We start from the raw sequence: 13,307 nt of genomic DNA on the forward strand, positions 1-13,307 counted from the left end.
CCCCAGAGATACCAAAATCCACAGATGCTCAAGTCCCTTATACAGAATGGACATTTTGTTGTTGTTTAGTTGCTAAGTCAAGTCCTGCTCCTTTGAGACACCATGGACTGCAGCCCACCACACTCCTTTGTCCATGGGATTATCCAGGCAAGAATATTAGAGTGGGTGGCCATTTCCTTCTCCAGTGGATCTTCCTGACCCAAGGATGGAACCCACATCTCCTGCACTGGCAGGTGGGTTCTTTGCTACTGAACCACTTGAGAAGCCATAAAATGGACACAGTATTTGCATATAACTTATGTACATTTTTCCCTACACTTTAAATCATCTTTGGGTTACTTATAATACCTAATAAATGTGTTATATAAAATGTAAATGCCACATAATTGTTGCCAGTGCTTGGCAAATTCAAGTTTTACTTTTTGGAAATTTCTCAATTTTTTTTTCCCGAATATTTTTGATCTGCAGTGGGTTGAATCTGGAGATACAGAACCTGTGGATACAGAGGACCAGCTGCAATTCTAATCTAAAGAGATCTGGTCTCCTTTTCTCTTAATCTTTCCCCAAAATTTTAAAATAAATGAGAAATAGGAAGATCTATCAAATCCTATAACTTTTGAGCACAAAGGCTCTCTGATGTCTCTTTAAGTAAATACAGACTCCTAGATAGGATCTAAATTTCTCTAATCTTCAACTAACCTTCTCTTATTTGACAGCCAATCCCAGCTTAAAGGAGATCAGTCCTGGGTGTTCATTGGAAGGACTGATGCTGAAGCTGAAACTCCAATACTTTGGCCACCTCATGTGAAGAGCTGACTCATTGGAAAAGACCCTGATGCTGGGAGGGACTGGGGGCAGGAGGAGAAAGGGACGACAGAGGATGAGATGGCTAGATGGCATCACTGACTCAATGGACATGAGTTTGGGTGAACTCCGGGAGTTGGTGATAGACAGGGAGCCTGGCGTGCTGCGATTCATGGGGTGGCAAAGAGTTGGACACAACTGAGCGACTGAACTGAACTGAATCTAGTCCACTACAATAAACCCAAATTGACCTTTAAAAAATCTATTTTTAGAAGTCTGTTGTACACAAAAAGAGAGATTATCTGCGAAATTCTACAAATACCCATACATTCACCCACTTATTGCCTTAAAATTACATACCCATATATTCATCTAACCAATGCCTCAAATTTTTCAGAAGCTAATTTCACTGGAAGAATCCCCCTCCCAATAGATTCCTTACCAGAGTTAAGATTCAAATAAGAGCAATACTTTTTTCAGTGATACAGTCATCTGAAGATAAGACAATCTATCACTCTATCTTCCCCAATGGCTCAGCGGTAAAGAATATGCCTGCAATGCAGCAGACCCGGGTTTGATCCCCCGGTCTGGAAGACACCCTGGAGGAGGGCAAGGCAAACACTCCAGTATTCTTGCCCAGAGACTCCCATGCACTAAGGAGGTTGGTGGGCTACAGTCCATGGGGTCACAAAAAGTCAGACATGACTGAAGCGACTGAAGTGACTGAGTACGCAGTCTATCAGTCTCATCTTCTCTTTTGAGTATGAAGCATATGAGCTATAGAAAGGAGAGAAATATTCAAGAGAGAAATAATTCTTTTTTAAAAAAGTGATTGTTTGCTTCTTGGTTCTTCAGCCAAAAGCAGCCATGACAAAAGAATTAACATCACTATGAAAAATTATTTGTATTCAAATGTATTTCCAAGAAGATTTCAAGATCTGACACAGGCACAGAGAAAATGAGTGAATTAAAACAAGTATAAACAGGTCAGTTACAGGTTGATCTCTAGTTGAATTAGGTTTAAAAATATTTTAATCATACTTTTAAAAAAGTGAAAATTTTTTTTCTTTAATTCAGGTCAATTTAATTATCTTAAAACACTCATATACCAAGATGAACTCATATATTAAGGCAAATTCCAATTTTATATACTCATTTGATTAATTCTGTTTCATTTTAAATTGCTAGTCCAGGGAGAGAAATTTTGTAAAAAACATTTTATTGCTACAAAGGGAAACATGGTCACAAAAAGCCTTTAAGCGTATCTTAACGCAAATTACTATATTCAATGTCCAATGCAGTAAAAAAATACACAGAGCACAAAATACTTGCCCAACTTATCTCTTCTAGGGTAAGTATTCAAAACATTAATGCACACTTGAATATATACTCCCAAGAGCAGCATTTAAGTTCAAATGATTAGAACAGACATACTAACAATACACATCTGTTATCCTTAATACCAATAAAGTAATAAAAATTAAGCTTAAAAATTATACAAACAATTTCTTGAAACTAAGTTAGGTAGCTATAAAAACTAAACTAAAATAGTCTTACCTTCATTTTATTAAACAAATGCCAAACATTTAGAAATTATATAAAACAAATTGTAATGTGTGGAATGCATGCAACATGGGTGTTAACTCTCATATTTTAAACTACTGAAATTCTTACCCTTTTCCACATTGGGACAAAAATTTAAAGCTTCTTTTAAAACTGACTAATACCTTATATTTAATTTTCTTCTGCTTGGTCAACAGAAAAGCCGACAGGCTCTTCCTTTGCTTCTTCTTCCTCTACTTCCTCTACCCCCTCCCCCTCCCCCTCTCGTTCCCCTACTGCCCCCACTTCCCCCTCTCCTCCTAGGTCCCCTCCTTCCTCTGTGTCCCCCACTCCTTCCACTCCTCCGCCTTCCCCTCCTTCCTCTACTTCCTCCACTTCCCCCACTTCCTCCTCTTCTTCCTCCTCTTCCTCCTCTTCTTCCACAGGTTCGTCAATCTTTTCCTCTTCTTCCTCATCTCCTTCTATTTGTTGATCTTGAGAATGATCTTGAATTTCAAAGGGATTCTCACCCTAAAAACAGGAAAAAAAAAACCTTTTAAAACAGCACATTTATTTTTTAATCAGTGAAATTTTTATTTGCTATATCATTAAAAATAAATACTATTTGAAACTTAATTTCAACTTATATTAAATCTACTTAATATTTTTTGAGTATTTTAAATCTACTTAATATTTTTTGAGTATCTATTTCATACCAACGTGGGTATATATATTCCTGAAGTCAGTACTTTATACTCCATAAAACAAAGCAGATGAAGATTTATGTTCTACTTCATTGTATCAGTATCACTGCACTACTGTTGCAAGTTCTCTTTAAAAAATTCAAATGAAAATCGGTACGTTTGAAAACTCAAATGAAAATCAGAAACAAATTAGGTATCATACTTTACTTTTACTTTAAAAAAGATAAATCTGCAATTCACTAAACATTCACAGCTTTAGTATTTTAATTTACTTAAATAATTATGTATCTGGATTATGTCTCATAGAGCATATCAGAAGGCCATATTAATAATATAAGAAATGAAGAGGCAATGAAGGTTATTAAAACAGGGAAGTATAAGACTAGTGCTACACTTTAAGATACAGTAGGTAGGAAGATACAGGTTGAGTGGCTGTAGCAAAAAAAAAACTATTAGCATTGGGCTACTCTAATAGCCCAGGAAATGAAAGGGTAAAAGTGACACCATTGACAGAATGGGTAAATTAAGATGGGGAAAAGAAGCAGGTATATACTATATATAATTTGAATTTAAGATGTCTAAATGTTTAAAGGGCAACTATAAATTTGCAGCTCAGAAGAGGAAAGACTTCAAAGTCAGATATTTAGATTTGTGAATTGCTTGCACAGTAAATAGTGAAGCCAGGTCTTAAAAAGGATAGCCTAGGGCAGAGCTGAGGGAATAATGAAAAAAAAAAAAATGGCTGAGAATAAAGCCTACTGAAAAAGCTTGTACATGGGGACAGAAGTTAGAAAAGGAATATTTAATGCAGAAACCTAGGATTATAAAATATCATCTAGCAAAACAAAGTTTCAAGAATGAATTAATAGATCAACAGTTATATGATGCAAATAGGTAACAGTAGAAAACAACTGAAAAAGTTCACCAAAGCTGGTAATAACTAAAGCTAAGGAAAAGTACCTGAGGGATTTATTGTACTATCCCCTTAACTTCTGTATGTTTAAACTAACAAACAATAAAATGTTACAAATTTTTATTCGAAAATTAAATTAAGTCACTGGTAACCTTAGAAAGAACAGTTTCAAAAGTATAATGTAAATGGAAGTTGGATAGCAATGACTGCCCATGAATGAATCTTCATAATTCCCTTTTAAGATGAAACTGCAGTACTTTGGCCGCCTCATGAGAAGAGTTGACTCACTGGAAAAGACTCTGATGCTGGGAGGGACTGGGGGCAGGAGGAGAAGGGGACGACCGAGGATGAGATGGCTGGATGGCATCACTGACTCGATGGATGTGAGTCTGAGTGAACTCCGGGAGATGGGGATGAACAGGGAGGCCTGGGGTGCTGCGATTCATGGGGTCGCAAAGAGTCGGACACGACTGAGCGACTGAACTGAACTGAACTGAAGCTCTCAAAACACACTGGCCCAGAGTCCATTACTCTGAGATACTGATTTAATCAAGTACTGAAGCGCTTGCTAAAAGCACAAAATGAAATAATTTCAGACCTAAACCTCTTGAATCAAGTGTCCAGGAAAGAAGTTTGGTAATCTGCATATTTAAGAAGCATTTCAGTTCAGTTCAGTTGCTCAGTCGTGTCTGACTCTTTGCAATCCCATGAATCGCAGCACGCCAGGCCTCCCTGTCCATCACCAACTTCTGGAGTTCACTCAGATTCACGTCCATCGAGTCAGTGATGCCATCCAGCCATCTCATCCTCAGTCGTCCCCTTCTCCTCCTGCCCCCAATCCCTTCCAGCATCAGAGCCTTTTCCAATGAGTCAACTCTTCGCATGAGGTGGCCAAAGTACTGGAGTTTCAGCTTTAGCATCATTCCTTCTAAAGAAATCCCAGGGTTGATCTCCTTCAGAATGGACTGGTTGGATCTCCTTGCAGTCCAAGGGACTCTCAAGAGTCTTCTCAAACACCACAGTTCAAAAGCATCAATTCTTCGGCGCTCAGCCTTCCTCACAGTCCAACTCTCACATCCATACATGACCACAGGAAAAACCATAGCCTTGACTAGACGGACCTTAGTCAGCAAAGTAATATGTCTGCTTTTGAATATACTATCTAGGTTGGTCATAACTTTTCTTCCAAGGAGTAAGCGTCTTTTAATTTCATGGCTGCAGTCACCATCTGCAATGATTTTGGAGCCCCCCAAAATAAAGTCTGACACTGTTTCTACTGTTTCCCCATCAATTTCCCATGAAGTGATGGGACCAGATGCCATGATCTTCATTATCTGAATGTTGAGCTTTAAGCCAACTTTTTCGCTCTTCTCTTTCACTTTCATCAAGAGGCTTTTTAGTTCCTCTTCACCTTCTGTCACAAGGGTGGTATCATCTGCATATCTGAGGTTATTGATATTTCTCCCTGCAATCTTGATTCCAGCTTGTGTTTCTTCCAGTCCAGCGTTTCTCATGATGTACTCTGTATATAATAAGCAGGGTGACAATATACAGCCTTGACGTACACCTTTTCCTATTTGGAACCAGTCTGTTGTTCCATGTCCAGTTGTAACTATTGCTTCCTGGCCTGCATACAGATTTCTCAAGAGGCAGGTTAAGTGGTCTGGTATTCCCATCTCTTTCAGAATTTTCCAGTTTATTGTGATCCACACAGTCAAAGGCTTTGGCATAGTCAATATTTAGAGATATCTTTATCAGAAAAGTTTAAGAAGCCCTAATTCAGAAGGTCTTATAAGGGGCCTGGGTAGCTTTTAATTGATTTTAACTTCACAGGGGATTCTAATCATACACCTCCTACTGGGAAATACTAGATTAAAGAGTGAATAATATATAGGAAGTAAAGAGCACAAGGCAGGGTAAACCACCTCTTCAAGTATGATGATAAGAGAAGAGATAAGAAGGGCTGAAGTCTAGGAAAAGTTCAGTCATTTTTAGTTGAAGAAACTCATAAACATGTCTCTTTGGGATAAAGTAGTAAGATAATAAATGGGGGGGAATCAGATGAAAATAAGGAGATAACTGATGAAACAAGAACACAGATAAAGCACAAAGAAGAATATTTTCCTTCACATATAACAATGAGAAAAAAAATAAACAATTCTAAAGTAGAAAGCGGAAAAGTTAGAGTTCACATCCAGTGGTCTTCAATCTCCCTAGAGCGAGAGAAGAGATAATAATATGGTAAGTGGAGGAAGTATATAAAATATGGATATGTGAAGAGTGAAAAGTTTGAAACAGTCACTGCAGGAAGCACATTACATTGATTGATAGCAAGTAAAATTATTGTGAACTGCAGTGAAATCTGGCAAACATAGTACTAGCACAATTCCATGATATTTTTAGCAGGAAAGAGAGTTAGTAAAGCTAACCATAAATGGCAGAGTTGAGAACTAGTAAGCAGTAGAAAAATTAAGAAAAGTGTTTTAGAATGGCAGCACTGCACTGTTATAAGGGCTGACCATGAGTGTCCAGGCCAGAGTGAAGGCAGAACATATATAAGTGGAGAACTGGGAGAAACTGATGAACTGATTATTTCACAGGACAAAGATTTTAAAAGGTATTTTGTCATTCTAAGCACTTAAAGGTCGAAGTGTTTTCAAGCCATGACCAGAGCTGATTATGAGCAGAAGTTTTCTGTGGCCTCTAGAACAGCAAGAAACGGAGAAGACAGGACTGCTGGACAAAAAATGCCAGACAAAGAGCATCTCCGAGTAATGAGACACCAGTGCTTCTTGAATTTTAACATGCATATAAATCAACTACGATCTTTTTTAAAATGAAGATTCTTATTCAATAGGCCTGGATATGAATTGATACTCTACATGTCTAAAGAGCCTCCAGGGTGATGTCCAATGCTGCTGATCCTTGGATCGCACAGAGTAACAAGGTTCTAGAAGATTCTCAGTTAAGTTACTTTCTCCACAGTATGCGTGAGAGGCAAGATATTCCAACATCTCCCATTCCATGAAGTGACTCTAAAGTGTAGCTTGAAAACTTTACACAGAAATTCTACTTTGTATTCTTTTCTCATTACAAATTACCTTCATACATCATTAGAAACAATTAACCTCTCAAGTTTGTGATATAGCAAGGATAATAAAAATCTAATCTTTCCTAATTTAGCTATGATGCTTTAATCTTTTTGACACCATATCTCCAACAAAATATGATTTCAAACTAGGGCAGTATTTACCTTTTAAAAATGGTGTCAAGAGTGCAGTCAACAGTGCCAAATAGAATAATCAGAAAATAGGGCCTTCTGGAACAAGCGTAAAGAACTGAGATTTATTCAGCTTGGAAATCATCTGGTTGAAGAATAATATGTAAAGAAGGATCACTGGAATAATATATGGCAAAAATCCTGAGAAGCAGTAGGCCAGGTATACCCACCTAATTGTTCACCTCTGAGTTTCCTAACTGAAGCAAACCTCCTTCCTTCTGGTCTTGTGATGCTATGAGCAGGAGCTTTGTTTCTGAAGCAAAGTATCTGAACTTCCTGCTTCCCATCCAAGTGTTATCTAGGAATGACTTATCCAACTGGCATGCTTAGAAGAAGAAATACCAATTGGATAGCTCATTCCTCTTAGGAATTTCCCTTCACTAGGAACACCCAAAAGAGGGGACAGAAGGGATTCACTTGGGCATCAAGACCCTCTTTTGTGTCTTCTAAGCAACGGAAAGGGTGCATTCTAGTCTGCTCTGTAATGTGGTTGACTAAGCGAATCCTACTGCTGTTCAGCTGAAGCAGTCACAGAAGTTGGGGGGAGGTAAGTCTATCTAGGAGTGAAACATGAGAAAGTCCACAATAACTATCTAAGACATATCATCCAAGTCACCCTTTAAAAAAAAAAAAATCAAGGATAAAGCTGACATTTGAGTCTTCTATCAAGATTCTTATGTATCTCTCAAATGAACCAGAGCTAGAAAGGGAATAAGAAAGGAATGGTGTCTTGCTCCCACCCCCAACAAATCCCAACAATTAGGAAAAAAGACATTTTACCTGTATGTATGACATCAAGTAAAATTCTCCTAATTGTGTGCTATATTAAATATCACAGTTATCATGCTATATTTAACTGTTACAACGTTACAATATAACCCAGTTTTTGCTCTCAAGCCTTACCTTAATAAAACGTTCATATCGTGCCTTCACTATTGGATTATTTAAAATGCTTGTAGCAGTCAAGACACTCTCTCTTTTTATTTGTTCCTTATAAGCCTATGAAAAACAGAACACACTGAGACACTTGAAAATGATGCCATGAAAAATATTTCCTTAATTAAAATGACTGCATGCTCAAACTCTTAGAATTAAATGACTTTAATTTCTGGCAAATAAAGCTATAGAACAACAAAAGCTATTATAACTACACTCTAAATGATCTGTAAATTAAAACAATGAAGATTCAAAAAGCCAGTGAACTTTAACAAAAAACACCTAGTCACTAAATACTCTTTAAGTCCAGGTCTACTAAACTCTTGCTTTCTCTCCTATCTATTCTGGAGCTACCTTCTCCAGCCCCAGCTACTCCAACTATTAATTTTCATGCTATCAAACGTAAGCCTTTAATACTTGAATTTTTAATTTGCTTTTCAAAAAAATTTCTCACAAAATAAATGTTTTTATTTGAAATAAATTTGACTAAATAAAACTAACCAACATAGGAACAAAATAATACTAACTAACATAGGAACAAAATAATACTAATCAAGAAGAAAATAGTAAAAGTTTCCTAGAATTTCTGAATAAATTCTACTAAAAATGTAAGAATAGAAAGTAACTGGCTTTTTATTTTTCCTAATCATCAAAAAACAAGTCTTTCTTTTTTGTTCTAAAATACACAAACACACACTCATAAAACAATTTTGCACCACCTTTAAAAAATGTTAACAATAAAAAAAGCAGTTCAGTAACAGCTATGATTTCGTGAATACATACTATGTGCCAGGTACTACTTTAGATGCCTTTTACATTTTAATTAAACTAATCCTTAATCAATCACAGAAGATTTATCCATCCTCATTTTATAGATAAGGAAACTTAGACAAAGAAAAGTTTATTACTTGCTTAACATATGTATGTACTGAACCAGGATTCACAGAGTCTTGCTCTGGAGCCCACAATACTACACTTAACCACTATACTACACTGCCTCTCTAAGTATCTTTACAGTAAGTCACTCATGAGATTAATTGGATTGTACACAAGTAGGCAGGTGTGAAACAATAGCCTTTAAAGGGCAATAAGAGATCAAATAAATAATTCATTGACTTTATTAAGGTAGATTAAAACTGACCTGCTTTCCTTTGATATGATCAGGAGATTTTAAGTGCTGCTGAACTGAGCTGTGTAAAGCAGGGATATACACACTGCAAGCACTGCAGTGAACAGTCTCTACTTTCATCATGTGATCATCTGCAGTAACACCTACAAAAGAAATGCAGCTATTAATAAGAACAGCAATGATTCACATGCTTCTGACATATCAAGCTTTCACTGTTTCATTTCCATTATGATTTATACTCCTTCTTCCAAAAAAAATGATCAGAGTATAGAGTTATTCTACCGTATCTCATAAATCTGCATAGATTAAAAATGAAAGGATAATTATGTTTGCATACTTTATTCAAGATTCCACATGGTATTCAGTTGCACTGAGCAGCTTCAGAATGCATGTAACAAAACCTGATAAATTCTCTCTTCATTTTTGTTACAAATAGTTTCCTTGTTATGGCTGCTTAGATACACATATCAATTAAAAGTGGACATTTAATTTCTAAATACATGAGGTTTTTAAAGTATCTTTGATATTAATCTCTCATTACGATATTAATTTCTCATTTAAATTCTTTCTTCTCTGCCGGGGTCCAGCCTCAGCAGGGTCCAGGGATACCCTCAGGATGGATGGCATTGGCGAAAAGAGAGAGAGAGGCACAGGAATACCAAGCTTCAGTGAGTGAGGCCTATAACTTTATTTTCAAAAGGGGCTTTTATACCCTGACTTACACACAGAGGAAAATGAAAGATGCAAGGTCATGCAGAGTCAGCTCAAACACTGCAGCAGTTTTGCCCTTATCAAAACCAGGATTTTTTTCTGTATGCCTTTCCATAAACAAGGGTCTTATGTTATGTACATTATCTTCGGGCCTGGAGGCCTGTTGACATTTTATGACCCTTTTTTGATAAAGGTTGATCAACCAGAAAACTTGTTTTCCCTTGAAGTGTTTTTTTTTCTTTATATTTCTAATCTGTGTCAGCCTCAGAAAGTACGAAACAGAGTTACATTCTCATGGAGTAAAGGTGCAGTGGGTCACAACAAAGAAACAACTTATTAGCTCAAAGGTCTGATGTGGTTAATACCAAGGCTACTACTTGTTTTTCTTACATTCCAACTACATTAATGCACTCCCGGGCACACAATGGATAAGGGATATGGGAACTTGGCAGCAAGCATTGGCTCAACAATGAAACCCTTCACCAGTATTATTTTAATAAAACTTTTTCACCCCTCGAAGGGCTCTATATTTTTAGAATGCTTAGGCTTCCCGTGTCATGGTTGGGATGTTGTGAACAAGCATATGTGTAGTTGCAAGAGTCTGGATAAACCTGCCAAGCAAGCTAGAATGCTAACAGCGGGGTTTGAATTGAAATGCTCCTTTCATGCCCAGGAGACTTATCAACTAGAGCCCTAAGTTGATTTTCTCCAGAGAAAGGTGGTCAGGGATAGCCCCCTGTTAATGTCAGAAGAGTTGGTGAAAGGCATAATATAGTAAACAGTAGACAGATTTTGGTTTGGGGTAGATGCTCGAGCAGGTCCAGGGAGTCCCTCGAGTCCTGATCCGCCTTGCTTGTCAGGTCTCCTCCGCAAACCTTGTCACGGGTGGGATCTCCCATGCTGGCTCCCAGCACTTCTCTACAATCATCACCTGTATTTTTTCAGCTTGTGAACTTCATCAAGGCTTTCAATAGCTAAGTTAAAGATCTCTCTTGGTAAATGTCACATTGCACTTTAAAATATGTGGGTTATTTTAAAGTATCTTTTGATACTGATTTCTAACATAACATACTGATTTCTAACAGTGACAGAACAGACTAGGATTTCAATACACGACATTTTTACACCTTGTTTTATGTTCTTGGCTTCGTTTCAGTGTCTCCCGGTTTACAGTCTACGGGCCGTTAAAAAACTATATGGATAAAAGATTAAAATTATAAACTATAATTACATTGTATTTCCTACTCATCTTTTACAATGATTTTCTGAGGCCTGTAAGTTCAACCCCCAAAAATATAATATAAAAATGTTGCTTCTGTAGTAAAAAAAGAATTTTCATGCTTATGAATGTGGGTGGGTAGAGACGGGAAAAAGTCAAAATTGGATTCATAAAAGACAAAAATGTATGTTAGATCTTAAAAACGGTGATTGAGAGTTATTACAAGTGAAGGCTACTTTATATGTTTTTAAAACCTATTTTATTTGTTGATTTCTACACATCTCAATAGAAAGAAAATAACAGCTTTGGCTCCCAGGCTTATCACTGTATCTCTGGTTCCTTGGAACAGTGCCAGCCACATAATAGGACTTTAGTAAATATGTTAAATTAGTAAGTTATATGGCGAAGGCAATGACAACCCACTCCAGTACCCTTGCCTGGAAAATCCCATGGATGGAGGAGCCTGGTAGGCTGCAGTCCACGGGGTCGTGAAGAGTCAGACAAGACTGAGCGACTTCACTTTCACTTTTCACTTTCCTGCATTGGAGGAAATGCCAACCCACTCCAGTGTTCTTGCCTGGAGAATTCCAGGGACGGAGGAGCCTGGTAGGCTGCCGTCTATGGGGTCACAAAGAGTCGGACACGACTGAAGCAACTTAGCACCAGCAGCAGTAAGTTGTACGTACGTTCACAGGAATTTTCTTTAAATGCTGCATATGAAAAACTGTTAGGAACACACCAGTTTCCTTAGAATTATATCATTTTTAAAGAATCATGTATTTTTCTATGTTGAGAAAAACTGATTTGGCTCTTCCTTGGGCAACTGAATTTATCATGACATTTGATTAAGAAAACAATAGATAACATGCAGCTTCAACTAAATAAAAAGATCTGCATGATCTTTCACATTTCATTCTTGAAGTAATACTGTAAGGTATTATATGGTGACCATTTGTATCTGCTGGTTCCAACTCTGCAGATTCAACCAACCATGGACAGAAAATATTAAAAAAAAAAAAAAAAAAAACTTCTAAAAAGTTCCAAAAAATCAAAACTCCACACCGACAATTATTTACATTAAGTATCGTAGGTAATCTAGAGAGGATATAAGAAATATGGAAGAAACAACACAATATTGTAATTATTCTCCAATCAAAAATAGATAAATTTAAAATAAAATTGAAGAAAATGTCCAAAAAATAAAAGTATATAAGAAGACATACATGGTTTATATGCAAATACTACACCCATTTTGTATAAGGGATTTGAGCATGACAGATTTTGGTATCTGCAGGAAGGTCCTAGAACCAACCTCCGTCAGACCCAGAGAGGCAGCTGTCTATGCAAAAGAAAGATCTAAGAGAAAATGGAACTTTCTGGGAACTGCAAGTAATTCATTATTGCTGGGGCACAGACTAAAGAAGGAACAAAAGGGAAAAAGAGCAGGGCCAAGATCATGAAGAACTTTGTATGCCATGCCTAGGAATTTGAACTTTATTCTGTGGAGGATGCAGAAGCCACTTTATTACTTAAATTCTTCAAGTAATAAAATCATGTAGTAGAATAAGAGATAAGACTGAAAGGAAGGAAACTAATTAGAAAAATAGAACACATAAAGATTTTAACAAATTCAGTATTTTAAAAAGACATAAAGAAAACAGACTTGGTACGTATTCAAAAGACAGAATCGAGACTCGACTGAACAAAAATACTACAGACACAGTAAAGCAAGTGTAAGTACTAAGATTAACTGCACAGTTCTGGCATTGATGGGGCCACTTCCCAAGATAAATGAAGGAGATACCTGTTAAGTTTTGTCTTGTTTCCTTCATGGGGTGGGGGATACTCAAGGGAAGGATAAATTTTTTTAGTATGTTCAATTTGTGAGACTGCTAAAGAGAGATGTCAGTAGGCAGCTAGATGTAGGAGACTGGAGTTCAGAAGAGGTATCTGTGCTGGAGATATAGATCTGTAAGTAATCAACACATAGAAGTTGATTTAAATTCTGTATATAAATTAATTCATCAGGAAGAAATATAAAGAGAAATGTTAACAGGACTGACAGAATA

The 13,307-nt window shown here is 36.9% G+C and overlaps 1 protein-coding gene across 3 annotated transcripts in view; it reads right to left on the reverse strand.

Annotated features, from left to right (window-relative positions):
• Nucleotides 1-2,371: 2,371 nt before the first annotated feature.
• ZNF326 (zinc finger protein 326) overlaps nt 2,372-13,307 on the reverse strand; it is a 36,553-nt gene continuing 25,617 nt past the window's right edge. For all 3 annotated transcript variants that reach the window (XM_052637523.1, XM_052637521.1, XM_052637524.1), the window contains 3 exons: nt 9,321-9,451; nt 8,147-8,242; nt 2,372-2,877 (listed from right to left, as the gene is read on the reverse strand). In XM_052637523.1, the coding sequence (XP_052493483.1) occupies nt 2,539-2,877; nt 8,147-8,242; nt 9,321-9,451 (566 nt within the window). In that variant the 3' untranslated portion in view covers nt 2,372-2,538. The remainder of the gene's footprint in view (nt 2,878-8,146; nt 8,243-9,320; nt 9,452-13,307) is intronic.

This window comes from Budorcas taxicolor, chromosome 3, assembly GCF_023091745.1.
Source record: "Budorcas taxicolor isolate Tak-1 chromosome 3, Takin1.1, whole genome shotgun sequence".
Lineage (NCBI taxonomy): Eukaryota > Metazoa > Chordata > Mammalia > Artiodactyla > Bovidae > Budorcas > Budorcas taxicolor.